This window comes from Penicillium longicatenatum (genome assembly GCF_028827895.1).
Source record: "Penicillium longicatenatum strain IBT 33135 chromosome Unknown contig_2_segment0_segment0, whole genome shotgun sequence".
Classification (NCBI taxonomy): Eukaryota; Fungi; Ascomycota; class Eurotiomycetes; order Eurotiales; family Aspergillaceae; genus Penicillium; species Penicillium longicatenatum.
In genome coordinates, this window is record NW_026643120.1 from 944,706 (window position 1) to 971,356 (window position 26,651).

The 26,651-nt window shown below is 48.2% G+C and overlaps 12 protein-coding genes across 12 annotated transcripts; 3 read left to right on the top strand and 9 right to left on the bottom strand.

Annotated features, from left to right (window-relative positions):
* Positions 1-481: 481 nt before the first annotated feature.
* Positions 482-2,449, bottom strand: N7484_002877 (uncharacterized protein; the record flags this gene model as incomplete). The annotated part of the gene is made up of 6 exons (XM_057113297.1): positions 482-654; positions 713-912; positions 965-1,666; positions 1,749-2,013; positions 2,081-2,341; positions 2,395-2,449. 6 exons carry the CDS (start codon positions 2,447-2,449, stop codon positions 482-484), a joined length of 1,656 nt encoding a protein of 551 aa, XP_056973437.1.
* A 1,757-nt stretch (positions 2,450-4,206) lies between these two features.
* On the top strand, positions 4,207-4,893 carry N7484_002878 (uncharacterized protein; the record flags this gene model as incomplete). The annotated part of the gene is made up of 2 exons (XM_057113298.1): positions 4,207-4,252; positions 4,280-4,893. The coding sequence occupies 2 exons, from the start codon at positions 4,207-4,209 to the stop codon at positions 4,891-4,893; spliced, it is 660 nt and encodes a 219-aa protein (XP_056973438.1).
* Positions 4,894-5,023: 130 nt separating this feature from the next.
* N7484_002879 (HNH endonuclease family protein) lies at positions 5,024-5,804 on the bottom strand (the record flags this gene model as incomplete). Its single annotated transcript, XM_057113299.1, has 4 exons — positions 5,024-5,136; positions 5,185-5,323; positions 5,380-5,551; positions 5,599-5,804. 4 exons carry the CDS (start codon positions 5,802-5,804, stop codon positions 5,024-5,026), a joined length of 630 nt encoding a protein of 209 aa, XP_056973439.1.
* Positions 5,805-6,328: 524 nt separating this feature from the next.
* On the bottom strand, positions 6,329-7,660 carry N7484_002880 (NADH:flavin oxidoreductase/NADH oxidase; the record flags this gene model as incomplete). The annotated part of the gene is made up of 1 exon (XM_057113300.1): positions 6,329-7,660. The coding sequence occupies one exon, from the start codon at positions 7,658-7,660 to the stop codon at positions 6,329-6,331; it is 1,332 nt and encodes a 443-aa protein (XP_056973440.1).
* Positions 7,661-8,006: 346 nt separating this feature from the next.
* Positions 8,007-9,083, bottom strand: N7484_002881 (C6 zinc finger domain protein; the record flags this gene model as incomplete). Its single annotated transcript, XM_057113301.1, has 2 exons — positions 8,007-8,840; positions 8,901-9,083. 2 exons carry the CDS (start codon positions 9,081-9,083, stop codon positions 8,007-8,009), a joined length of 1,017 nt encoding a protein of 338 aa, XP_056973441.1.
* A 1,548-nt stretch (positions 9,084-10,631) lies between these two features.
* On the top strand, positions 10,632-14,431 carry N7484_002882 (uncharacterized protein; the record flags this gene model as incomplete). The annotated part of the gene is made up of 4 exons (XM_057113302.1): positions 10,632-11,147; positions 11,201-11,789; positions 11,849-12,464; positions 12,517-14,431. The coding sequence occupies 4 exons, from the start codon at positions 10,632-10,634 to the stop codon at positions 14,429-14,431; spliced, it is 3,636 nt and encodes a 1,211-aa protein (XP_056973442.1).
* A 323-nt stretch (positions 14,432-14,754) lies between these two features.
* On the bottom strand, positions 14,755-15,823 carry N7484_002883 (uncharacterized protein; the record flags this gene model as incomplete). The annotated part of the gene is made up of 2 exons (XM_057113303.1): positions 14,755-15,120; positions 15,173-15,823. 2 exons carry the CDS (start codon positions 15,821-15,823, stop codon positions 14,755-14,757), a joined length of 1,017 nt encoding a protein of 338 aa, XP_056973443.1.
* A 932-nt stretch (positions 15,824-16,755) lies between these two features.
* N7484_002884 (uncharacterized protein) lies at positions 16,756-17,166 on the bottom strand (the record flags this gene model as incomplete). The annotated part of the gene is made up of 1 exon (XM_057113304.1): positions 16,756-17,166. One exon carries the CDS (start codon positions 17,164-17,166, stop codon positions 16,756-16,758), a length of 411 nt encoding a protein of 136 aa, XP_056973444.1.
* Positions 17,167-17,975: 809 nt separating this feature from the next.
* On the bottom strand, positions 17,976-19,635 carry N7484_002885 (uncharacterized protein; the record flags this gene model as incomplete). The annotated part of the gene is made up of 4 exons (XM_057113305.1): positions 17,976-18,407; positions 18,460-18,862; positions 18,928-19,351; positions 19,404-19,635. The coding sequence occupies 4 exons, from the start codon at positions 19,633-19,635 to the stop codon at positions 17,976-17,978; spliced, it is 1,491 nt and encodes a 496-aa protein (XP_056973445.1).
* A 565-nt stretch (positions 19,636-20,200) lies between these two features.
* N7484_002886 (DUF1445 domain protein) lies at positions 20,201-21,096 on the top strand (the record flags this gene model as incomplete). Its single annotated transcript, XM_057113306.1, has 2 exons — positions 20,201-20,893; positions 20,953-21,096. The coding sequence occupies 2 exons, from the start codon at positions 20,201-20,203 to the stop codon at positions 21,094-21,096; spliced, it is 837 nt and encodes a 278-aa protein (XP_056973446.1).
* A 111-nt stretch (positions 21,097-21,207) lies between these two features.
* On the bottom strand, positions 21,208-23,545 carry N7484_002887 (putative C6 transcription factor; the record flags this gene model as incomplete). Its single annotated transcript, XM_057113307.1, has 4 exons — positions 21,208-22,395; positions 22,449-23,181; positions 23,257-23,379; positions 23,436-23,545. 4 exons carry the CDS (start codon positions 23,543-23,545, stop codon positions 21,208-21,210), a joined length of 2,154 nt encoding a protein of 717 aa, XP_056973447.1.
* Positions 23,546-24,581: 1,036 nt separating this feature from the next.
* On the bottom strand, positions 24,582-26,298 carry N7484_002888 (cytochrome P450; the record flags this gene model as incomplete). Its single annotated transcript, XM_057113308.1, has 4 exons — positions 24,582-24,956; positions 25,010-25,332; positions 25,386-26,019; positions 26,080-26,298. 4 exons carry the CDS (start codon positions 26,296-26,298, stop codon positions 24,582-24,584), a joined length of 1,551 nt encoding a protein of 516 aa, XP_056973448.1.
* Positions 26,299-26,651: the final 353 nt, after the last annotated feature.

Sequence of the window (26,651 nt, forward strand, 5' to 3'; positions counted from 1 at the left end):
CAATACATAGGTTGGAGGTTCTGACGGCTGAACTGGTGCACCCCAATTGATTGTAGGGGGTGGGAGTCAAACAGACCACGCGCAGTAAATTGTCAACCTTGGCACTGTACATAGAAGTAATCCTCAAGGGAATAAGTGCTGATCTACCACTTTTGCATCTTTGGCTTCACCTTGCTTTTGAAATTGTAACAACCCTTGACCACCGTAATACTATTGTCACTTTTTTTTGCCTGTTTGAGCCTGCGGTTCTCCATACTGGCCATTGCTCTGCATGTAATGGCAGGCCCACTCGATGATGGCATTAGCAACGCGCTGACTTAGTTCCCATCGCATACAGAGACGCAAAGATGATTTCTCAGCATTCATCCAAGGTAAATTCCAGCTCGTACTCCTATATACAGTCTTGAGGTCGACCTCCATTTAAAGTGAACGGCTTAAGCGGTCAGCGATCGCGTCTTCAGGCGTATCCTTAAATCCGAAATCAAACCTCAACCTTTAAGTCACGTTCTGAAAGAAGTCCCTGTTGATTGACTTTCTCATTAGCCGCCGCTTCCTCGATTTTTCTACTCGCAAACGCGCGCTCGGCGTGCCAGAAAAATGGACTGTCGTGTGCAAATAGGAAGTCGAGATCCTCTAAATGCCGATTGGCCGTTTCTTCAAGCCGAAGTATGAATTAGCTTTGCAAATTCAGTAATTTGAAGTAGGACCTCACCAATGTAGAATAGATATATAGGGACAAGCATCACCAAGTTCAAAAGGGCAAAGATGATAAAGACCCAATATGACACAGCGTCAATGAGGTATGGAATAATTTCGTTGATTATTCCACCTGCCAACGAAAACGCCACTGTAGCTACCGCAGTTCCTTTTGCTCGACTGACAAGTGGGAAAATCTCAGTAGGGTAGACCCAGCTATCGATTCCTTGATTAGATATACCTCTCGCTGAGTTTCCGGTGAACGTACCATGTGGTAAGCCATGTGCTCCCATATATGAAAGAGTATAGATAAAGCACGGCTGCAACGCCAGCGCCACATCGTGACGACAGAGCTGGATTTGTGTCAACCTTGGAGATGACTTCGTGGGCCAAAATACCGCCTGCAACCAACACTACAAACATGGAAGACGACCCTATCAACATCAACCGACGACGACCCAGCCGATCGCAGAGATAGATCGCTAGCGCCAAACTAGCTGTGTAACCGAAAAAATTACCTCCAGCCAGTAAGGCAGGTTTGTCACCGGTATAACCGGCCAAGGAAAACATCTCAGGCGCATAGGTAGAAATAAAATCGATGCCAGTGAATTTCTGCATAATTTGGACACCGGCACCCAGCATTATCCGGCGTCTTGTGTGCAGTTTATCGCGGGTGGTGAATGTCTTCCACATTGAAGGTGGTGGCTCATTGGCTTCGAGGCGAATTGCCGCCACTATCTCTGCCAATTCGCGCTCGACTTCACTTTCCAGGGTATTTATGCGTGTCCTTGCCATTATCTCCCGTGCTTCGGAGACTCGACCTATTCTGACTAGATGGCGTGGTGACTCGGGATAGAATGGCGTCGCGAAAAGGATGAACAACAGGAAGATCAGCTGCAAAGCAAGAGGGAATCGCCATGCGAACGCGAGACTCTGAGTCTTTGAACATGCGTATTCTGTCCAATATACTCTATAATTTGGTCAGCGCAGCTCCAATATTAAAGGTAGGGTCAAAGAGGTGCTGTATGTGAGGTCAACTCCGGGAGACTGACATAGTACCTCCGGTAAGAGCCAATGTAAATTGTACAGCGACAAAAGCGCCCCGATCGCGAGAATCAGCCAGTTCTGACGTCCAAATAGGCACGATGGTATTCAGATGCCCACAGCCCACACCTCCAATAATACGTGCAAAGGCCATCCAAGTAAAGTTCTGCGCAGATGCCTGAAGCGCACAACCAACAATAGCCCAGATACAACCGAGTTGTATACACTTCAAGCGACCGATTTCATCTGCAAGACAGCCGACAAGGATCGCACCTATATTTGAGACATTTGGTAAGCTCGAAAATCCGGCCTTGTGTCCTTGTTCTCGGTCATTCCGTACCTATTCCAAAACCTCCAAACCAAACACTGACCAGCCCCCCTACCGCTGCGGAATCGCGTGCCGAACCAGAGTCGGTCCCCATGTATCGCAAGTAGTCAGAATTTGTATCAACTTGGCTCATGCACGAGGAGTCGTAACCAAAAAACATTATCGAGGTTCCGGCGAGAAGTAAAATGGCATTGATCATAGGCCGTCCTCGAAGTTTCATGCACCGAGATGGAGAGTATCCGCCAGGGACTAATTTGGCCCATGACGCTTCCTCTGTGAAGAATATCATCAGCAAAGAAAATCATCAAGGGTGATTAAATACATACCACGGCAAAGCTGGGGCTCAAGGCCTTCCACGTGGTCGACTTGAGACTTTTCCATCCTTCATATATGCCCACTGCGTTAACAGTGTTGTGTGCTTGTGAGAAAGCTCGGTTGTTTTGCGATGGTCCAAAATGCGTTCGAAGTTTGTCAGCTGAACCCAGAGGGAATTCCAGTGGGGTTTGTTATGAACACAACGCGGGGAATCGAAGTGAGAAACCCTGGGTACATGTCGATCGTCCTCATCCGGTGTCAAAATATGACGATTGGGTGTTAACACCACTTGATCACAAGCTTCTAAGTGTGGAGCCGGTGAGAAACCCGTAAGCTTATTTTGGTAGGATCTTGGAGAATCCGGGGTTATACCGAGCCTTCGGGGTGAATTTACCCGACAACGTCATCCTGCAAGGAATGAGAAATTAGTTGCATTGCCTCGTGTACATAGTCATATACCAGGGACTTGGTGTACCTATATGCGGTGATGCGTAAGGTCGACCTCTTGTCCTTTTGAAGAAAGAATCATTCCATGTCTTTGACCATAGCATTGAACCCCGATGGGTCTCTCCAGTGATAGGCTGACGTTTCAAGATACGCATATGATCAAGGATGATTCAGTTCCCCTATTTCAACTCAACGCTGGATAAGGTGCGTGGGGTGGAGGATCTCCGTGATATGTACTTCCTCCAAATCGGCAGCTCCACAAGAGATACCCGGCAGTCATGGTAGCATGAGATACTTGCCGTGTCATTCGCTCCCAATCCCCTCATTATAAGCGGAGTTTTGTTCAGGATGTTTATCACAAAGATATCGTACGCGTCACACGTGGTGTATGTCAATCCGTGGCTCCAGTCACGGGCTCATCCCGAGGTCGGACCGAAGATCCCATGATAACACCCCGCACTCTAGCGTCTGCCTTTGACCAACACCATGACACCGATATCGTCAGCTAAGCTTCGAACTCGGACCGGCTGTTTACAGTGTAGGGTTTCGGAAAATACGATGAAAATCGGTATAATGCTAAAAAGCTTATGCAGGTCGGAAGCGTCGCAAGAAGTGCGACGAAGCACGGCCCCAATGTGCGGGGTGCAGCCGCAATCGGCTCCAGTGCGTTTGGCCTTCTGATAAGCAGCGCAAAGATGGGCGAACTCGGCGAATGCAGTCAGAAGATGGGTTGAGCCCTAATGGAAGTGAATATGGGAGCTCGCAGGTCGATTTACCAAGTCTGCATATTGGACTCCGCCCGCCAATCCAGATGCCGTCTCCGTTCCAGCTCGAGGAACATTGTTACCTCTACCGATATTTCGGTTCTGTTGTTCTGCCACAAATGGTGCGACGAAACTCACTTGCTCGATATGCAGATCAGTCATATATGTTGCGGCTTGCTTTGGAATTTCCCCCACTGATGGGTGTGTTGATTTCGATTGCTGGAATGAAATTGGCATCCTTTCATGGTGGATCAATATGCTGCGCACTTCAAATCTACACGCAGACACTGAATGGCTTACGAAGAGCTCTGAGTCAAAATACTGATAGCGTGTCTAATGATGCCATCTTTGCAACTGTGATCACTCTATCTGTGTTTGAGGTAGGGAGGGAAATGTTTACCTGAGCTTCCAACTCCACTTGTGATATAATATGGATTGCTGATTTCCAAACAGAGCTCTCGTTTAGATACAACCCTTAAGGTAGCGCCCCATGTCACAGCTTCAGGGGTTTTGCTTAAGCAACGTCGCCCGCGATGGATAAATTGTCCGCAAGCTAGCGCAGTGTTTGACAGAATTTGTGTCGAATCCTTTGTTTACCATGCATCATTGATGATGCTCTTCGATCCATCCCTAGACTCGCTATCGCAGCCAGATATACGTATGGGATTGTCAAATTACTTTTCAGATCCGGTACATGGTGCACAACAAGACCGGGGTTTCGCGGTTGGCAGCCAGCCCATTCTTCATACCTCATATGAGTTCTTCTTATTGATTGCCGATGCTACGAAGCTCGCTCGCCTCGCTCGACCACTCGCAGACCTCGAAATCGACAACTGGAAGCTCCTGGAAAATCAAATCATGCAATGGACTGAAGTGATGAGAAACAATGACGATATAACTGCTGACTTATATATTCTTGTCCTTTGGGTCTTGCTTTTCAAGTCACATCCATACTTACCACCAGATGAGATTGATTGGGAAATCGGTGACTTTGTTACCAGAAGTATCGCATTACTACCTCTAGTCGACCGAAACCGTTATTTTACGAGCTCTCTGGTTTGGCCGCTCGCTATCCTGGGCTCGGTTGCTATTCTCCCGTGTGAGAGACTAGCTGTGCAAAATTTTATGTCCCTTCTTATTGCAACGTCATTGGGTGGGCAAGCAGTATGGATTCTTAGAAGGTTAGAAGACATCTGGTCTACTCATTCCAAGTTGGATTCTATTCCCTCTTTTCAGTGGAGAACGCTGGGCCTCCAGGCCCTTCTTGATGGTAACAAGGAGATGGCCGGGCATGACTAGAGCCCAAGAGATTTTGATCTCCATGTTTTATTTAAATGTACTATAATAATTCTTGACAAAGTTGAATGGACTATTTCGAGGGGAAAAAACCCCAAATAGAATAGTAATATTCCAGGACATGCTGACTAGCCTAGCAAGTATCCAACATGCTAGCAAGAGCCGATTTCTCATCAGCAGTAATAGTGAGACTATAGACTGACTTGACCTTAACCCACATCTCCGCATAAGTGCAATAATAAGAAGCTAGTAAATCATTAGATCATGTTCCTGCAACAATAGGCAGTAGCTTACCAAGAGGAGGCTTCCATTCCTCCGGCCCCTTATCACCCTTAGCAGAGTTGACATTATCTGTCACCGCCACCAACTGTGGGTGAGTAAGATCATTAGCAAAAGCCTGGCGGTCAGCAGTAGACCACTCAGATGCACCAGACTAAAACCAAGTGTTAGTGAATGTATAGCAGATTCCAGTCAGAATAGTATAGTAACCTTCCACGCATTGGACAGCGGAACAAGGTGATCAATATCTACATCGCTCGCCTGAGTCCAGGTAGCTCCATCGTATGGTGAATACCATGTCCCACTAGTCGCAGCACAGCTGGAACTCTGAACTACACCCGATCCATCTCGCTTCAGGACAACCTCACGGGTATCACAGGTTCTGTGACATGTCAGATCAAATCACTAGGAGCTTGAAAGGAATCTTACCCGCTCTGAGTGATCCAGTGGGGGAATTTATCTCTTGAGTAGCCATCTTGTGAGCCCTGCGCAGCAACTTTCAAAGCGGATAGCTCATTCTGAGCTGTAGAAGCTGTTGGAATATCCGGGGGCGTTGGAGCTGGGAGCGCAGTAATAAGCGCAGGGTTTAAGAGTATAGCTCCAATATAGCCAGCTAGAAGCCAATTGCGTGCCATTATAAGTATCTTGCTGATATGGTCGACCTTGACTAGCACTGGACGTGTGGGTAGGGACGCGATAGCCACGGAAGAGGATGCGACAGGAATTTCGAAATCAATTCCATGGCGCGGATTTTGTAGTCTTATCAAGGGGTATGCTAGCTTACTGTTTACTCGCGGAAGTCCTAACTAGTACTGGTAGATAATATTTGGGTTTACATGCACTGTAACATTGACTCCGCCGATGTCTTGGCTATGCGCTTGGCGTTGCACGTTGAGCATATCTCGTCTCACCATTGGGTAAATGGTCAATTTTTCATCAGTCCGATCGAGCCGCTGGAATTGCAAGGGCTCCGTGAAGAAATTGAGCATTCCCAATGGACGAAAGGGCTGCGCCAAGCGCGCCGAAAAAAGGAAATACAAAGGGTAGAGCGCGTCTTACGAACAATAATTTGGGATTTTGTGATCAAATGACTATATCATGAAGACATTCACCTCTAAATTTATCAATATCTAGATCATTATAAACATAAGAAATGTATCTACAATAGTCCTCGAGCAAATTGGAGCGGGGCTGACACTGGAACACCAAGTTTCTTTGCCGCTGTCAACACCCACTCGGGCTCGCGAAGGAACTGGCGAGCCATGAGGACCGCATCAGCCTTTGGCTCTGGGCCCGACAACATTTCCTCAGTAGCCACCGCTTCGTCAGCGCCTTGCACGATCTGACGAGCTGCCTCGGCCTCCGTGATAAGACCGACTGCTCCGACCAGGGTCTTCTGGCCCGCTTTGTGGATGACTTTGCGGAGCTGACCCGCAAGATCAATTTGATAATTGGTGTGGGGCTGGAGCTTTTGATCCTTGTGGTTACCACCCGAGCTGACATCAAGGAGATCAACGCCAAATTCCGGCAACAGTGTGACCAGTTGGGTGGATGAAGACATGTCCCAGCTGCCATTCTCAGCTGCGACCGGTTGGTCTTCCAACCATTCAGTAGCACTGATGCGAAGGAACAGGGGAGTTCCAGCAGGAATGGCGGCACGAACAGCGGTACACACTTCGCGCACAACTCGAATACGGTTCTCAAAGCTTCCACCATATTTATCGGTGCGGCGGTTAGTGACAGGACTCATGAATTCGTTCAGGAGGTATCCATGAGCACCGTGGATCTCAATCACATCAACGCCTGCTTGAATGGCTAATTTTGCACTGTGGACGAAGGCCTGCACAATCTCTTCAACTTCGTTTGTGCTGAGCTCCCGGGGAGGCCAATACTTGACATCTCCCGGAGCCCAGATGTGCTCTTCGCCTCCCGAAGGACCAACTACATTCGTCGGCCAGCCACCGACAGACTCATCAGCTTTAATACTGCTCCTTTTGCCCTCGGATGACAACCAGGGTGCAACGGTACTGGCCTTCCGACCGGCGTGGGCCAACTGGATACCGATCTTGGCTCCTTGGCTATGAGCGAAATTCACGACACGCTGCAATCCTTTGAATTGCTCGGACTCAGTTCCTTCTTGCCAAAGGCCGAGATCATTCGGAGAGATTCTGCCATTCGGCTGTACAGCGGTTGCTTCGATGATCACAAGGCCGGCACCTTTCGCGGCTAGATGACCGAGATGTGCGATGTGAAAATCGGTAGGGGCGCCCACTGCGGGCGAAGAAGGATCTGAGTTGGCTGAGTACATGCACATAGGTGCAACAATCACTCTGTTCTTGAATGTGACATCGCGAATTTGCAGCGGCCGGAACAAAGTTGGGGTGTTGGGGTCCTCGGGGTTCAGAGCGGCACCGCCATTGTTGGCTGGGGTGAAATAAGGAAGGCCCGGGGCCTTCAAAACCCGGGGCGATTTGAATGCGATAGATCCCATGGTTTCTAAAGCTCAATTGAAAGAAAAATTCGCAGTTAAGGGGTTTACAATGTCAACGAAATATCACGCTAACAACTTATACTTCGGAATCTTTGAAAGAGTTGGGGTATTTCCAGGGGGATTCCCTTCGGCTGACAAATCCAAATCTACACATCCGAGGAGTTCTGATTCGGCATTTGCATAACATCGGATGTGGCGAATGCTTGCGTGAGTGGGGCGTTTGCGGGATCGATTATAAATCAACATGCCAACAGAATATCTACACATGACCACTTTAAACACCCTCAACGAAAGACATTAGCCTCCGAGGTCGACGGTAGTGAGGTGGTGTGGTCAGCGGCCAGCGCTATTCCCAGAGACGCATGAGCTTATTAGCAAGCCGCCTCATTGTGCCATTGTTCGTGGCGACCCAGAAAGCGTGCACCTGGCTCATAAGCAATTTCCGATCGGATTGACGCTCCAAATTCATTCCAATGACCAGCAGTGGCCAGCAGTAATACTCGGCGAAGTAATCCTGCATAGGCTGTAGCTTTCGTACCGCTACAATCCCCTCTTGCAATAGTGCTTCCAAATCGGGCTTCCTGCCAGTACTGGCCGAGGACATGCGGTGGAGTAGAATCTGGCAACCAATTATGTATAGTATGGGCCCCAATGACGGTGCAGGGTGGACCAGGCTCTGAACTGTTGCACAAGTGGAGACAATGGAGTCGTGTGGCACCGCCAACTCAGTTTGGTGGCCTAGTAAATTGTCAAGTCTAGATGTGGTGAGACGATGACTCCACTGGATGAGATCTTCACCTAGGTCCTGGCATATTTGTGAATGCACAGAGCTCCATTGCGATGTTTGGTACAGACGATAGACCGTGTAAATACAGCGGAATAGTTTTGGTGGAAACCCGAGAACTGGGGATTCAGAGTGGGAGGAGTTGTCGGACAGAAAGTGCGGGTAGATGGCCTCCTCGGCCAGCCGGAAGGCCATCTCAATCTCCATTTGGTACATATTGTCATCCTGAAAAGGCAGGCTAGTTGCAACATGAAATATGAAGGACTCTCGAACGAGACGATGCATCGACTGCTGTATGCCAGAGGGTTTTTGATCCTTTGCATAATCCTGAGAACAAACTCTAATCAATCTTGCAGCCCCTGCAAGGTGAACCTCTACACCAGAAGATTTATGCACCTGAGATCGCTACATCTCAAATGTTAGAACTTTATTCGAAATGCAATCCATAAGACATACCTCGTAGATGCAGAGCATCATGACAGTAAGCATAGTGACCATCCACTGGTTTTGAACATTCCCATCATTGAGGTTCATTCGAAGCGCTGCAACTGCGCGAGTGTAGTGGAAGCGCGCTAGCTCACGAACCGTTGGGTCATGGGTGGGGATCTCAGCTCCACAGCAGGCCAGCAACGCATGCATGCAAAATGGTTTTTGCAGCGCTAAAGTCAAGGTTTGTCTACTCAATACATCAATCACCCCACTATCTGCTGCTGGTCGAATCAGCTCGGGAAGAAATTTCCACTGCAAGAAATGAAAGAGATGGCGACTTTTTGGAGTGATAGCCGATGAGAGTGTGCATGGCGAGAGTGATATCCGGCCCAGCCATTGGTTTTGTGAAGGTTTCTCTGTAGCGATCAAGTTCTTGTCATAGTGAAACCCATCGGGATAATGGGGTGACCCAGGGGATTTTGAAGCCTTTTTCGGTGAGCTTGTTGGTGACAAAGGGTGTGAAACTTGGTTTCTCATCACCTTCCTTATTTCACTACCGAAAGCAAAGCTTTGCTTTTTGGGATGGGAAAGCTTCTGCTCCAATTCAGATTCTTGCCAAACACAGTTTATATTTTGCCTTTGGCAATTCAAGCATTGCAAGCGGGCTTCGTCACATTTTTTCTTCCGTCTTCGACCTGTCAAATCGTCAGAAACTGCGAAAAATGATTGGAAGGGGCCATTGGGCTATTTCATTTGGACACTGTGTCAACCGTTAAGGCCTGGCTTACAGGTTAAGCATCCTGTCTTGGTGCGCAAGTGAGCCGGTCGACGTCGAGGTCGACGGTAAGTCTTGGGCGGTGTTGCAACCGATAATGGCGCTTCAGAAGACCCCATAATGATTTAATTATCTCGGCGCTAACATTATACCATGCCTCAGTCCATAGCGGAGGCGGATTGATGCCTTCAAGTGCCAGCTATGGGGGTTTGAAAAGGGAAGAATGGTGGAGCGACGGGATTCCCCGGGACCCACGTTATGGACATGCAAAACGGCCCCGGAGTATAGATAGCAAGGCCTAGAGCCAAAAGCAGGTGGAAACTTCATATCTTGGGCGCCGAAAGTTGGCAGTAGCTTATGTACAGAGCTGACTCTCGTAAAACTTCTTTTTTGCATTCAATTTTCACCCGAAAATGTCATCTTAATTATCCTTCTGCAAATATGCGACCGGTTGTACCCGCCAACGGTGTCCCTCTGCTCTAGGCGCAGCGCCCCCGGACCGAGACAAGGACTACTAGTCTCACCACGTCTCCTACTCAAGCAGCATAGAGTATCCGTACAAAGCCCGAATCCGATTCGTTGACTGGGCTTGATCTGCACAATATGGTTAAACGAAAGAAAAGCTTCCTGGAAGATGGACTTGCCTCTTATGTTAGATTGCGTTATCTTAAACTCGCACTACTTGCTTGAGTGACATAATATTCCGCGAGAAACTAGGCATCACTTTTAAAGACCCTTTATTTCGGAGTTTACGGTCGCATGCGTTCAATGAATCGTGTTTGCCGCCCTCGGTTGAGATGGCATTCAGCTTAGTGGGGTCATTGTTTTAGTGCCCGAGATTGCAATAACGTACGTAACCTTGGAACTAGGTGGCTCCCCTTGTTTACCTACATAAATATTCTTTTGTTGGGTCTCTGCGGATTCTTTACCGGAGAAGATAAGCTCGCAGCGTTTTCTCTGATCCTTCAACGACGAGCAAAACCATGCCGTTCAAAAAACACCTTTCATCAATACTGAAACGCCATAAAGGCGCCACGGAGACGCCCACCAGTCAGCTAGAACAGAACCCCGCAAGCAACAGCAATGCAATTTTGTCGCCAACGTCTTCCAATGGCCATCAAACTACTTCAAGTGGCTCTCAGATCAACCCAAGTCACTCCCATACCCACTCTAGCCCGCCGATATCGGGAACAGGCCAGCGCAACCTGTGGCATGAGGCCTTTGACAAATTACCTCCGAACTTCAAGCATGAACTTGAAATCCGGGGAATGAATCAGCAAATCGATAATCCAGTTAAAGAGTTTCAAAAGGAGGCAGAAAAAGTGCGAGAAAAAGGTCAGGAGAGAGAATGGAAAGTCCAGATAGGAAGCCATGAGCTTCCAGTCAGACAAACGGCTGTTCAGATCTTGAATTGGGCAAATAAGGTCGGGGACATTGCCATCCAGTTTTCGCCGTCCCCTGGTGCCGGGGTGTGGGCTGTCGCAAAATTTGTTCTTAGTGTAAGTGGGGTCGCATATGGGGAAGGGACTTTGCTAAAATGGTGAGGTTCTAGGGGCTCGATACCTTCAATACCGAGAAGGCCGCGCTTCTTTCTGTTATTGAAAAGGTGGCGGAGGCCATATTCTGCGGTGAGCTCTACTGCGGAATATACACGCTCGAACGCACCGGAAGAGCGGACGTCGTAACAAAGCTTCATGATACACTGGTGGACCTATATGTCTGCGTGATGGAACTTTTGGTCAAATCATTGGATCTTTCGTCCAATACCGCAGTGCAATTCTGCCGAGCTATCTTCGATCCCAAGAAACCATCCGAAATGCTGACGAGTTTGGAAGGGAAGGAGAATGCTGTCCAAGCAGCAGCGGAAAGATGTGAGATCACGGCACATGCCTTCTGGGATGAAACTTGGAAAGTATACCTTCAGGAAGCCCAAAGATCATTGGACCAAGTTATCCAGTGGATCAATGAGGAGGAACGACGGGAACTTCTGGAGTGGGTCTCTAATATTCAGCATGGTCTCCATCATGAGCAGATTGAAGAACGTCGAAGTCCTGAGACGGGTAATTGGCTTTTTCAGCATAATGCATTTCGGACGTGGTTTGACTCAACTTCATCTAGTGTGTTGTGGCTTCAGGGATCCCGTGAGCTTCTGTGCTTTCTACTTTTCGAATGGGTCTGAACATCGCTAATTGACTCAAAGCTGGCACAGGAAAGACCTTTTTAACGTCAAGCGTAGTAAAATATGCATTAGAAAATATAGAGTCCCAGATGTATGGGATGGCGTATTTCTTTTGCAACCACGCAGAGAAAAATCGGCGTGAAGCCCTCCCTCTGCTTCAAAGCTTAGTTCGTCAGCTTGCTGCACCAAAAATCACCACCCATGCGGCTAGGAGAGGCCTTCGAGAAGCACGAAAACGGGCTACCGATAAAGGGTCAGGTATCGGTCTATTAGAGTGCCGTCATCAGCTCTTAGACTCTTTAAATTCATATTCGGAGACCGTCATTATTCTTGATGCCTTGGATGAACTAGTTGACGAAGAACTTGTTTTATTAACCAAAGAGCTCAACGATATAATATCCGAAACTCGAGACAGAAGCAGGGTCAAATTTCTTGTCTCCAGCCGGCCTGATGAAGAGATTGGTGTGGCTTTCAGCTTGAGCCCAACTGTCACTATCCAAGCAACCGATAACCGAACTGATATTGAGAGATTTGTGACCATGGAGCTTAACAAATTTGAAAAAAGTCACCCAAGATCAGTCATCAATATAAGAAAGGAAGAGATAATCAAGTCTATCCTTGCCAAATGTGATAATGTGTGAGTGGATCTGGCAGTGGCGAAGAATAGCCATATATTGACATGGAATCAGGTTCTTGTGGGCTGCTCTCCAAGTCAAGCAGATATTGAAATGCAAAATACTTGAATCAGTCGACCATACGCTGAAAAGCCTTCCGAAAGACTTGAGCGAAGCTTATGATCGGATCTATCATAAGATTCAAAGTGGTGTTTCCCCCGAGGCCGAGATGGCTAACCGCACGTTCAGGTGGATCATGTCCGCACCTGACCCACTCACCAGCGAAGAGCTGCTCTCTGCCGTTCGCATAAATATTGATAACGATGAAATCAACTTGGTCAATCCGGTTGAGCAAGATACCTTGTTATCCATTTGCGAAAATTTTCTGATCGTTGATTCCAATGGTCAATGGAGATTTTTCCATCTTTCCGTCCTCGAGTATCTCCAGAGGATGCCCGAGTTCAACCAACAAAAGCACCTTTATTGTGCACAAGTCTATTTTTTTTGTCTCATGAGAACCTTTGCAAATGCGGAATCCACTTTCCTTCTAAACAACATGGACCCGGCACCGTCTTCCGGGGACTTTGTGGATCCACTAAATGCCGCCAATGGCTTCTCTCGGCACATTCAGAGAAATTGGCCATACTACGCTTCTAAATTGACTAAGAATGATTCCCCATTCTTAACCTTGCAAAGTTTCCTTGGATCGACCAATAAAAGCAGCCCCTTTTTTATGCGATGGTCTAGTCACCTCTTCGACAAGGAAAAACTAGTCTCCTTTCGGTCCTTGAAGATTCTGAGATTGTGGGAAGACGACCTTGCACCTTTTGCGACTCCAATCTTTGCCATAGTGCACTTCTCATTGCATGAGATCTTCTATCAGTGTTGCGAAGATAGTGACTTCGACCCTTTACAACCTAATGAGAACGAAGAAGGCCTCTTTGAGATAGCTGCTAGTGCTGACTGCGTACCGATCTTGAGAACCCTCGTTTCAAAATCTGCTTCAATCGACCAGAATTTATTCGACAAAGCTCACGGGGCGGCAATCTGCGTCGCCGCAAGGCTTCAAAGCTCAAATGCACTTAGATATCTCGTGGGTGAAGTCAGCGCACACGTGAAACTGCTGCCCCGGGTTGAGGGCTATGGCAGTGCGCTTGCTGCTGTTTGCTGTAGTTCCGAGAACCTTGACATAGTAAGGTATATTTTGGGGCAAGGGGTAGATGTAAATCTTGCGCTTCAAGTCGGGGACTATGGAAGTGCGCTTGCTGCCGCTTGTTCCAATCCCGACAACCTGAATACAGTAACATACCTGGTAGACCAAGGGGCGGATGTGAATCTTCCGCTTGAAGTGCCCGGGGGTTATGGCAGCGCTCTTGCTGCTGCTTGCTTCAATGCCCACAATCTTGACATAGTAAGATATCTTGTGGAGCAAGGGGCAGATGCGAATATTCCGCTTCAAAGTGGGACCTACGGCAGTGCGCTTGCTGCTGCTTCCTCCATTCCCGATAACTTGGCTATAGTAAGATATCTTGTGGAGCAAGGAGTGGATGTGAATCTTCTGCTTCAAGCTGGGATCTACGGTAGTGCGCTTGCTGCTGCCTGCCGCTGGTTTACCAATTTGGATACAGTATCATATCTTGTCGAGCAGGGAGCGGATGTCAATCTTCCACTTCGTGTTGGAAACTATGGCAGCGCGCTTGCTGCTGCTTCGTCCACTCCCAATAATTTGGATATTGTCAGATATCTTGTGGAGCAAGGGGCAGATGTGAATCTTTCACTTCAAGTTGGGCGCTATGGTAGTGCGCTTGCTGCTGCTTCCCGCTGGTCTACGAGTCTTGACATAGCAAAATACCTTATCGAACAGGGAGCGGATGTGAATCTTCCGCTTCAATTTGGGAACTACAGTAGCGCGCTTGCTGCTGCCTCTTCCAATACCGACAACTTGGGTATGGTAAGATATCTTGTGGAGCAAGGGGCAGATGCGGATTAGCCCCGCCGAAACGAGTGCAGTCACTGCAAAGAAAAAGCTGTTCCTTTTTCTAAGGGCGTCACCGTGGAAGGAGAGGAATACTGGGTGAATTGTCACTGGGAAAAGCTGGATTCGCGGTGCTTTTTCAATACGAACCCATCAACTCCGAAGAAACGGTGAAGTGCCATTCTTGGGTGGTAAGGAAAAGTCAACGATGTGCCGCATAACTTTGGTTCTTGTTGTATATGTCAATAATTCATATTTCGATATACCATCCAGACGATTTGATTATCGTCTACATGTTCTTGAGGCAGACAATTGTCCGCTCAATAATTTCAAATTGATCAACGCATATGCTTGGGTAGACAGGTTTCAGAATCTTCCACATTGGTCCAATCCCAGCATGCCGACCAGAGCGCCTCCGGCTTCTCGGTTTCCGTGACGATCGCTGCGGATGATGTTGCCCTTTGTCCATCGAAGTACCCTCGAACATTTTGATACTTCGGGTCCGTAGCCAGAGCCGTAAGGTCTCGGGCAGATTCTGCATTCGTTCGGAATTGATTGGTGAACAGCGCCAATACAGGGCGCAACAATTTCATCATTGAGAATACAAGTCTGTTGAAGAAGCGGCGGTGAATCTGATGTGCTCGGGAATCGACAACGGCGCCCGGATCCATAGCGACAGCCGTTATTCCACTAAACAATGTGTTCTAATTTTTGTAAACAAAAGTTTCTTCGCCGGAAAAAATGAAAATTTCATACCTGTTGCAATCGTTTATTCAAACTGTGCATGAACATAACATTGGCCAGTTTGCTGTTAGCGTATCGCCGCCAGCCCATATCATGTTCTGTCCCCGGCGAGTCTGGGCCAGGTTTGATCAGCTCTTCAAGGTTTTCATCGGCGGGGAGACAAGCTCCCATTCCTGCAAGGGGATTACGATGCTCTGGATCATGGACCTCTGACCCAAGCATGATGATCCGACCAGACTTCCGGTCCATACTGGGAAGAAGCTTCAGCACGAGTAGGTAATGCGCAAGATGGTTGACCTGGAATGTCGATTCATAGTGATCTGAAGAAAACTGCTGACCGCTTTCTAATGACCAAGTGAATGCGTTGCAGATTATGGCGGAGATTGCAGGGAGCTTCCCAGCGGCCACTTGGTCGGAAATCCTCTCCGCGAAGAATCGTACATCTTTCAACGAGTTGAGGTCAACATTCTCGAGGATGAGCTTCTTGCCCGGGTACTGCTGCACAAGAGATTCCAAACGGAGCAATTGGGGACTTTTGGGAGATCTGCTTGCATTTCGAACGGTGCCGACGATAGTCAAGTGAGCATGGGAGGAGAGAAGTTGCTGCACCGCCTCGAGGGCCACGGAGCCTGAAGCACCGGTGATAATCACGGTTCCTTCCATTTCGCTCTAGATGCGTTGAAGAAATTAAATGAAGAACAGGCGTTCTATTGATTTATATATGAAAAATAATCTATCGGCTTGGCCGAAAATGTTTCTTTCTTCAGAGGAACAAGCCGAAATACAGGGGTCGTTTGCCGAAATTGCCGTAAACGCAATGATAGTCTCTAGCGCTCTGAAATTGTCATCAAGGATCTTCTCCAGCGCACTTATGCTAAGACTCGGCCACAATATAGTCTCTAGTTTACCATGAGGACATAATACTCTCATATCTGGCTGCCGGAAGAGGATTTATAATGTCTCTGTACTCGGGAACGTACCCACATATGTTAGCCGAGTCTTATGGTCGACTGCCGAAACACAGTCGGCAGTCGGGAGGAGTGATTCACCAATGTTGATTGCCTTCGGCGTAAGCCAAAGTACGTGTTCTAATGCTACTTTCGAGAGGACCGTGAATGCCTAGTGTGAACTTTTGACAAGAGGCTGGGCTCAACTTCTCATGAATGAAAAACATGGAGTCTTCAACAACCTTTTCAATTCAGAAGTATATAAATTCCATTGGAAGGAGATAAAAATGCGAAAGTCGCAAGGGGTCTGTTCAATCTAAAAAAACTGCCTAATCTTCACCGAATATATCAGACTTGCGCAGCTTGGCTCTTATTTAGTCCTGAACCCCAGTTCAACTTCCAACCTTGACTTCCAGGGTCTCTTCGGCTCAAATATACGGGCCGCTGTACAGCTTAATATTTTCAATTCGTGGATATGTATAATGCGCAAGTGAAATTTCAATGTTGTTTGTTGATATTTGAGAATCCCACACAGGCTGTCCTTCTAAAGACATCAAATTGATTTCAAATTCGTATACCATTGCCTGCTCTGAACATACAATATTCAACCACCTATCATGCAAGATGCTGCACTAGATCAACATAATCCTAAGTTTTAGCAGCGTCGACCTCGTCGTCCACCTCTTGGAGGCCCAAAGCCACCTCCCGGGCCAAAGCCTGGTCGGCGACCACCGAATCCTGGGCCTGGGGGTCCGCCCCATCCACCTCCCATTCCCATTCCTCCATTGTGATGATGCCGCCGGGGTGGCGGTCCGAATGCCCCCACACCCACTGGCGCGAAGCGACGATGACGTGGGAAAGACATGCAAAGGCCCATGGTGCAGTTAGGCTTGAGGGACTTGGTATAGGAAGGTCTGTAAGTGGATGATAACCTGCAGTCGCGAGATTCGGGGTATGGAATATGCTGTAATGTTTGTTCGAGTGAGGGTAGTTTCTTTTCCTAGGTATTGTGAGGGGTTTGTGAGACTTTGATTGAAGCTGGGTTTTGAACAGGTACATATATATTTGATCGGATCGTCTGCGTCATTGACCGGCCTGGTCCCGCCGGATCCAGAGGTTTAAAAGAAGGGGATGCTTTCTCCGGTTCCCTTACCAGAATTTATTTTTCAGGTTCAGGAATCCAATGATCTGGAATATTGTTCTTGAAATACTTTATTTGCTGACATTTGATCGTTGCACTTTATAAAGTCAATATGCGATGCACGTGATCACGTTGATGCTGGTTGAGGTCATTCGCTTCTTCTCAATGAGATAGCTCAACACAAAAAAAGGCAACATTGCTTGGATAGGTAACTTAGTTGGTTAAGCAACCCACGAAAAGTTCACATCACCCTGCCCTCGTGATGCGGGTGTAATGATTACGCCAATGGAACAGACGCCAATTCTTCAATTTTAACACATCTCCGCTAGGAACCATGAGTCAAAATGACCTTTGCGAACGTGGCTAAGTTGCGGGCCTCCTAATGCTGGGCACTTCACCTATACTTCTCATTGAGCTTGAATGGTGATCTATGGATGGTGAAGTTACCAATATGTCAACCCGGAACTCAAAGGCTTAAATATGTGCCTTCAAGTTGACTATGCATATCCAGAGAGGCATACTCATCGGGAATCGAAAAAAGCTTTTGCTACAACATTTGCACCAGATGAGTGCTAATGGCCATAAATTTAACTTGGTCCAGATGTCTTCAGGATCTCTTCGAAACAATTGGACCCCGTATGGATGGCAAAAAATCGAAATTCATTTTGGGACCCCTGGATTCGGAGGATTAAAAATCCAGAAACATTGGAAAATACTCTTAGCATATTTAATAATGGTATTTAAAGTCCACAGCTCCATCGCCCGTATGAATACGACGAGTATCCTCCTTCTCCCCACTCTCGATCTGCGCCTTCAGCTTGTTCTGGCGTCGAAGATAGAGTCCATGACAAACAACAACTACCTGGGAAACAACTATCGATCCCAAGGAGAAAGAGTTTCCGAGGACGTATGGAGACGTTCGATAGACCTGACCAGCAACAATACCTGCACAGTTGCCTATGGTCTGTTGTAGTCCAATTGCCAGAGCGCGTCTGTACTGAGGTGCGACATTCACATTGAGCCACGCAAGGTTGAGACCGACAGCGGTATATGTCGGAATTCCAATAAGGAAACATGCGAAGTATTTGACAGCAGTGCTACTGACTGTCAATAGTAAGATGTAACCAACTATACCGAAAATGTTCACTGCAAATATAAACTACGTCAAGGTCAGCTTGAGGGATCTCCAGATATGCCATGGCAGAACTTACAGATGCGAACTTGGAGTACCGATCGGCACACACAGCTATGGCGATGAAGATAGCAGCAGCCCAGATATAGACCGGTACGGTCAAGACGTTGCTCATGAGAGAATCATAGCCCATGCTCTTGAGAATGGTTGGCAGGAAAGTACTGAATCCGTAGAGAAGGATGTCCTGACAGAACTGGACCATCGCAGAGAAGAGTAGCTTTGGATCAGTCACGGCAATACGCATCTCCTCCCAGCTAAACTCCTCACTGCCCATGTACTTTCTCCGTTGCTCATTGCGTACACGCATCATCCAGCGCTCTTCTTCGGTGAGGAAATATGCTTCTTCAGGGTTGTTTGGTAAACCGAACCAAATGAGGATGGCGATGATAAAACTGAAGAGACCTTCAATGATGTACACCCATCTGAAGAAACAGATATGTTAGTGGACTTATTTTTGGCAGTAGGTCGTCAGTCCCAAAAAGCATACCTCCATCCAGCCTTTCCTCCTATCCCATCCATCTGCAACAACCCATATGCCAGCAGACCTCCCACGGCTCCAGAAATGGCAGCGCAGCTCATCAGATAGGAGACCCGCTTAGCTTGCTCCTCACGTCGATAGACCATCGTCAAGTACAGGTTCAAGCAAGGGAACAGCCCAGCCTCGCAGGCACCCAGAATGAGTCTGGTGGCGTATAGTGAGCCGACACTCTCGATGAAGCCGGTAAAAACAGTGGTGAGGGACCACACGATACAGAGGCCAGTCAAAATGTTTCGTGGTGTAAGCTTCTTCATGAGTACCGCCCAGGGCGATTCAAATACTACATAAGTGGCATAGAAGATTGACACGGCTGTTGAAAACTCGCTGTCTGACGCGTGAATATCCGCAGGCATACCAGCGACCTTGACATTTCCTGAGATTCTGTCAGAGTCAAATCGTATCCAAAATTCGGTTTTGAGATTTACCAATATTAGATCGATCCAGAAAGCAGGATAGGTATGTGAGCATGATGATTGGCACAAAGAAAAGATCCAATTTGAAAAGCAGCTTCTTTTCCATCTTTGGGTCGAGTTCCACGTCGAGTGACTCTCCATTCGATGCTTCTTCGGCCACCATCATCTTCTCATCAACCTTCTTCGACGTAGACTGACTCTGCTCCAGGGCAGGCGCCTGGTCATCATGGGCGTGGGAGGACATGAGAGCTCAATGCTCAGGAGTCAAGCTCCGGGTATCAAAACACAACACAAAGGTGAAATGGATGGAATAAAGGACGGTGAGATCGGAGATAATTGAAGAGATCAAGTCGGAGATATATCTCACTGATCGATAAAGGCAATGAAAGAGAAGTTATGCGGAGTCACGACCATGCAAGATAGCAGTGGGTAACGAGGCTTATCTCTCCTGATGCCATTCGTTACATCGGTGTGCTCCACCGAGGGGATACAATCTCGGGCCGGTGAAAGGCTGATAAGAGGGGCAGCGGGAAACTTGAACGCGAGCTTCGCCACTGACGCTGGCCAGTTCTCACCCTGCACATCACTGCTCAAAAAGGCAGGAAGCAGCCTCTGCGATGTTGATTGGTGCCACTTGAACCTTGCTGGTGCGGAGTAAGACCGAGCTTTCCCCAGATCGGGTTGTGGATCCCGATGATAAGAGACCAGCGGCCATTGACCGAAGCAAAAGATAAAGGTATATTCCAACACTCAAATCTTTGTTTCGGTTTGTGTCCAAGCTTCGTCCGGTGTGGCTATCCATGAGCAATATGGGCAGCATTGCGACAACATCTCTCGAGGCACGCTTACAATGTCGACAGAACCGTCTGACGAACACAGCCGGTGTCGCACCAGGCTATCTGCAAGCCAACCTGCTAGTTCTGCCCTCCAAGCATGCATCTGACTTCCATAATCTATGTTTGCGCAATCCAGTCGCGTGTCCACTGTTAGGAATGACCTCCCAACCAGGCGATCCACACACAATGAAACCGCCAGGCTGCATTCAGTCCGCGGATTTTGACGTTCGAACGGATTTTCCTAAGTACAGGGTATACAAGGATGGGAAGTACCTAAAGGGGTCCTGCGATATTCTCGATCTATGGAAGGAAGATCATGTCGCCTTTTTAATCGGCTGTTCGTTCTCCTTTGAAGATGCCTTGACCAATGCAGGTCTACAGCCTCGACATCAACAAACAGGTTCCATCGTGGCTATGTACAAGTCTAATATTCCGCTACTCCCAGCGGGTATTTTCACTGGTGGCCGTTGCATAGTTTCCATGCGACCTTATCGCCCTGAGGAGATTGACCGTGTCCGAAAAGTCACTCGCCCATATCTTTCGACTCATGGGGAGCCGGTCAGTTGGGGTTGGGATGGTGCTAAAGAGCTTGGTATCCTTGATATCAATAGCCCGGATTTTGGCGACGTACAAGTATTCGAGGATGGGGAAGTGCCTGTGTTTTGGGTATGTATGGAGTTTAAATTCCCATGGCGTGTCCAAAGTGCCTAGCTCATTCGTTTTAGGCCTGTGGTGTGACCCCCCAGATGGCAGTTGAAGCTGCTGGAGACCTTATCCATGGACATGTTTTTGCACATGAGCCTGGTCATATGTTAGTGACTGATTGGACGGCTGTTGATTTGCAAAAGCTTCAGTCCGGCAGTCTCTAGTATAGTTGAGTATTCGCAGCTCCATAGTGGCACGTAATATGGGTTCAAGGTGACAGTTCTAGCGATGTTCGCGCCTAGCCAAGGTTGAAGATATGAATCTAATGTACAGCTTCAGAAACAGTCCTTCATCACACTAGACAGTTCTCCCCCATAGTCAAACATAAAGGCCCCATTCGGCATTTGTTGCCAAGGTCCCTCCTCTGGAATCGGCCCGGCTCCCACTCCCATAATCTGATCCTCGAGGTTTCCGACCGCTTCAAACCACTCCATAAGTTCTTGCGTCATCTGTGCTCCATCAAGCGGTGTCTGGCTGTTAATGCTCGAGCATTGTGCTGGTGGCACTGGCGATCTGCCATCCAAAATTTCCGGCACATGTTCTTTTTCAACGGTGGTATGATCTGGGCGGGTTCTGTGCCCTCCCAATCCTAACTGGGGACCGAGCTTGCGAAGGCTGCGAATGGACTTCCACAGTCTTCGCGAGATGTAGGATTGAGTAGAAAATCCCTTGACTAGCTCCAATGCAAAGTAAAACTCCTCTTTGCACGACCCGCTGAATTGCGTCGGCGCTTGGGAGACAGCAAGAAACAGGACGGCCAGGGCAGACACTAAAAACCAATTGAAAGTCACCTGCTGTAGCTGATAGATATCCGATGTTTCGTTGAGGCGGGTGATGAAGCGGATGGTATCTTTGGCGATTTTGACTACTGTCTCAGACTCGCTGGGACATCGCAAAATATGGGCCGCTGTATGCAGTACAGGGCGATGGATGAGCATTCGGAGTTGATTGGCTCGTAGGTATAATAATGCACGAAGACGTCGCAGACTTCGTGGGCCATCGACAGCGGGCCCTGTTTCTGGGGTGCTGGGATGATCCAGTCGTAACGAATCTGGGATATTCTGAGCCCAACTAAGGACTTGCCAATCCAGATAATTCATTTCCTCTTTCTTGATCTCATTCGTGTTGTTGAAAGCAGATATGAACTTCCACACCTTGGCAGCGATGCGGCTGTAGCGGATCATGACGCGCAGGTATGGTGTTTTTTCTTCGGGCTCTGGAAGCCAGGGGTCAATATCGGTATCCTCAAGAGCGAAGGGCATGCCTGTTCCAAAGCTCCATCGCATGTCAAGAATATAGATAGACCAAAATAGCCGAAGTACTCGGTCCTTGCCTTCCGCTTCGATAGCCGGTTGATTCAATGTTTCCCGTCGGTGAAGTCCTTTCTCTAGACACATGCGCTCGACAATCCCAATGGTACGCCAGGCAAGAGTCTCTTCATCTCCTTGAAAATAAAATATAGACTAAGAATATGTCAGTGAAAAACAACTTCCTCTGAGGGTTAGGAAGCACGTACCACCAGTGTCAAGAATATAATGCTCTTAATTTCGGGAGGACCCCAGACACAATTGTCTTGTACATCACGTACGCTGTCGAATAGTGCAGTGGCCTGTTCGCTGCGGCCACTAGCCTCCGCAGTCAGAGCACACGCAAACACCAATCGAAGAATGGAGACATCTTCCCGGTCCAACGTGCTATGAGCACCAGTGAAGTCTTTCGGTCTCGTGGAACTATCTATCAAACCGTAGAGTCGATGAACTTGATCCAACAGCTCGGAGAGCTCCAAAACAGGGTACATGATCCCCATTTCCTCTTCATAAACTCGACAGAGTCGCAATGCTTCGTCCTTGGAAAGATTCCAAAGCGGGTCCACCGCTTGTCGGACCTCCAATTCACGATTGGGAGCAGACGGTGACGCCAACGGCGATGGTTCTTGAGTGACATCACCTTCGTCGCCTGCTTCATTGCGTTCAACTATTCCACGCTGTTGCAAACTGGACTTGGCAAGGTCGAAGCTAAATGCCGAGGTTGTCGGGCCCTGGAATGGTGTCTCGCGAGCGGTCGATACCCGTCGTATGGATCTTTGAGCTGGTAATGACCCGTAGGATCCTGTTACAGTTCCAACCACGCTAGGCCGAGTTCCAGTAAGAGGAGACGCGTCGCTATGCGTCACTGAGCGGACAGCTGCAGATAGCGACATAATCTGGTCCTGCATGGAGCGCATTTGATCAAACAGTCGTTCGAAATTCCTAGATCTCAAATGTCAGCCTGTGAACTCCAAATCATCGAGAGATTTTGCATTGTTATTTGGATAGGTTGCATACTCTTGTTCGCCAACACTTTCTTGGGGTGTGTTCTCCACGTAAACACATTCAATGCGCTGTCGCCCACAGCGATGGCATGGCGTCTCGCCATTGCATTTGATCTTGCGGCGCTTGCATTCATTGCTTTTTTGCGGACATTAGGAATCATTGATTGATAAGGTAACAAAAGGTGGACATACCAAGCACGTGCAATGTACTTGCGACGTTTCTTCCGCGGTCGGTCTTCGTGTCCGTCCCCTATTGACGCAGGCTTCTCCCAAACATGCATAGAATCCTGCAGGTGGTCCATTTTGGCAACCCCAGGGAGATTGATGTACTTTTACCTATAGGGTCCGGGGTCGTGGGAGTGGGAAGAGAAGGAGAAAGTGCGGGGGTCGGTTCCGCGACGAAAGAGGCGCCCCCGGATTGGTGGGGATGATCCGCACATCCACTAAATAGCAGCCACGAGTTTGGTCAGAGGATCAACTTATGTAACCGGGCGCCCCCTAACGTGAGTAGTCGGGTTAACTAGTTTAAATTATTGATGGGTTTAGAAAGGCAACACCGTCACCGGTGGCACTGCAGGCCGATTACCTATTCTGGGCACTGTGAACTTCTTATGAAGTAATTTGCACAAAGGTCGTTTCCTTATCACGTGATATCCAAAGCATGTTTTCACAGATCGCAACCACTCACAATTCCATCGCCGTTACCACTCTCCCACTACCGGTAGTATACTACTGACTGGCTGTAGATGACTAGGAAGCAGCACCGGGAGATCTGAAACGTCTAGTCCGGCAAAAGCTTCGAGAAGTACAGCATGATAGAGGGGACGCAACGTACGAATCGGAGGCTGGCCTAACAAAAGACATAGAGAGGTCTACGGATAACGATGAGACTCGGCGAAATCGGATACGTCGCCTCGACAAACTATGTGACAATGCCAGTGTGATATACAGGACCCATAATATGATTTTGAGGAGAAGGTGCTACAAACACATAGCAGGTCCTTTGGAAGAAGATAAGACTGAGCGAGGTCACAGACGTCGCGTCTGAAAATGGCAAATGGACTCGAAATTGCCATGCTGTAACAAAGGTATTAGCATTTGAAGAAGTTCCTAGATCATATCACAATGTGCCTCTAGACCACATGCGAACTACACGCAAAGCCCTGCTCCAGAGGCTACAATTGAACATAGTAGTGAAACAACACTCTAATTTTTTAAGTGTCTCTAAGAACTACTTTCCGTGCAGAACTATATACAGAGAATCATGTTCATCATACATCCAAAATGCAACCTTGGAATGCTCGTGCAAACATCATAAGAAAAGATACAAGTAACCAATCACAGATCCTTAGTCCGCTCATCACTCTCGGCAATCCACTTCTCCAATAGTTTAGGGTCGCGAGCAACGAATCCGACCTTGAAAGGCTTAGGCTCTGTTGTCAAGGCAGTAGGAATGGCATTGCAATCAATGCAATCCAGAACAGGTCTATCGCTCATCTGCTTCGATGGCTTCATCTCAAAGGCAGTGATCAGGCGGATAAAAGCCGTGAAGAGTTCGCGGTTTGCCAGGTGCGAGCCAGCACACATCCGGGAACCGGCTCCGTAGCCGTAGTGGGGTGTACCGGATCCTTCGCCCATTTCGAGGTAGCGCTCAGGAATAAACTTGGTAGCATCCTTGAAGTGGTCTTCGTCGTAATCAGCGGCATAGGCGTTCTAGATTGCGGTGAGTGAAAGACCAAACAATTGAATGTGGCGAAAGTGCTTACCATAAAGAATGTTGTGCCGGCTGGGATGGTCGCGCCTTGCCAAACAATGTCCTTGGTTGATTCACGGGGCAGGCAGATAGGGATGACGGTCCAGAATCGCAGGATCTCCTTGACCAAAGCTGTGACATAAGGAACCTTCTCCTCGACTAGGCACTTCTCCCAGGCATCACCATCGGGGTACACAGCCATGATTTCGTCGTATGCCTTCTTCTGGATTCTTTGTCCATCTTCCGATGCCAAGTATGCGATGCCCATAATCAGATTGCCAGGAACGGTATCAAGTCCAGCAGAAACCATAGTCAGACAGATCGATTTCACCTCAGCTGCCATATGTCAGTCTATAGTCCACACTTGAATTATTCTTAGGAAGTCCTACCCTCATTTAGCTTTGCCTCGGGGTCCTTAATGATGTTTCCAGTAATGCAAGGCTTGTCAGTGCCCTTGGCAATACGGTCCTTCAGCATATTCAGGAGGTGTGTCAAGTACTTGTCGCGGCGAACACGGAATTCCTCAGCCTCGGTATTCATCTTAGGGAAAATACGCAGCAGTGGAATGTAGTCCTGCCAGTTGTTTGATGTACTGCGGAAGTTGGAAACGCCACGCTCGACGTCCACGATCTCATGAAGCAGTTGATCATCGACATTGCCCTCGATACGGAGTCCATAGTTGAGAGTCAGACTGGTGTTGAGCGCAAATCGCTGGAAGTATGCCGTGGGGTTGACATCACAGGTACCGTTCTTACTGTCCCGGTAGAGCTCCTTGATACTGGTGTTGCACTCGAGATCAATGATGGGCATATAAGACTGCACGGCAGGTCGGTTCAGAGCAGTAGCTGCCGCCTTGCGACGACGCTTGCAGGACTCATCCCAAGGCGATGTACCAATTGTGAATCCTTGCGAACTAGAAACGACGCTGTGGAAAGTATGGAAGGTAGGTCGGGAGATGAGAGCAGACTGGTCCTTGATCCAAAGTTGGCGCACGGAGTCGAAGCTGTTGGCGAAGACGATGCGCTGCGACAAAACACAAATCAGGCTCAAGTCTCTTGATTAGGATTAAAACGCAAATCGCACCTTGTTTCCCATGCGAACCTGGAAGACAGGGCCAAATTTCTTCGCCCACTTTGCTGCTACTGTTGCGTGCTTGTCGCCTAATTGTAGCAGGTTGCCGAAGAGGGGCACACCTGGAATTTCGGGAAGACCCTTGATCTTGGGAGTATCGGTGCGGTTTAAAAAGCGAATGACAAAGTATACGACCGCTATAGCGGCGAGGGCGAGTGTTTGAAGCGTCATGGTGCCTTGCGATCCTCACAAACCTGTACTTAATTAAAGGGATAGTCAGACGGGTCGTGCAGCTCTTATAGCAGCCTGTACCCTTGAGGGCGGTACTTTTCCGACTACTGACGCACGAATGGCTATCATCGGTGAAGATTGACGTTCGGTTATAGGGTTGCAGAGCCAGTTAGAATGACTGGAATTCACATTAGTACCCACTGGCGGGGTTGAGGCCGACTCGGGATTGGGGAATGTCCATTCCGCGATGGCTCGCTACCTATCAGAATGTAGACCGGTAGCTCTTCCCCGCAATCCCGCATCTCGGCATGAAATTACATATTTTGACGCCACAAGCTCTACGTAGACAAATC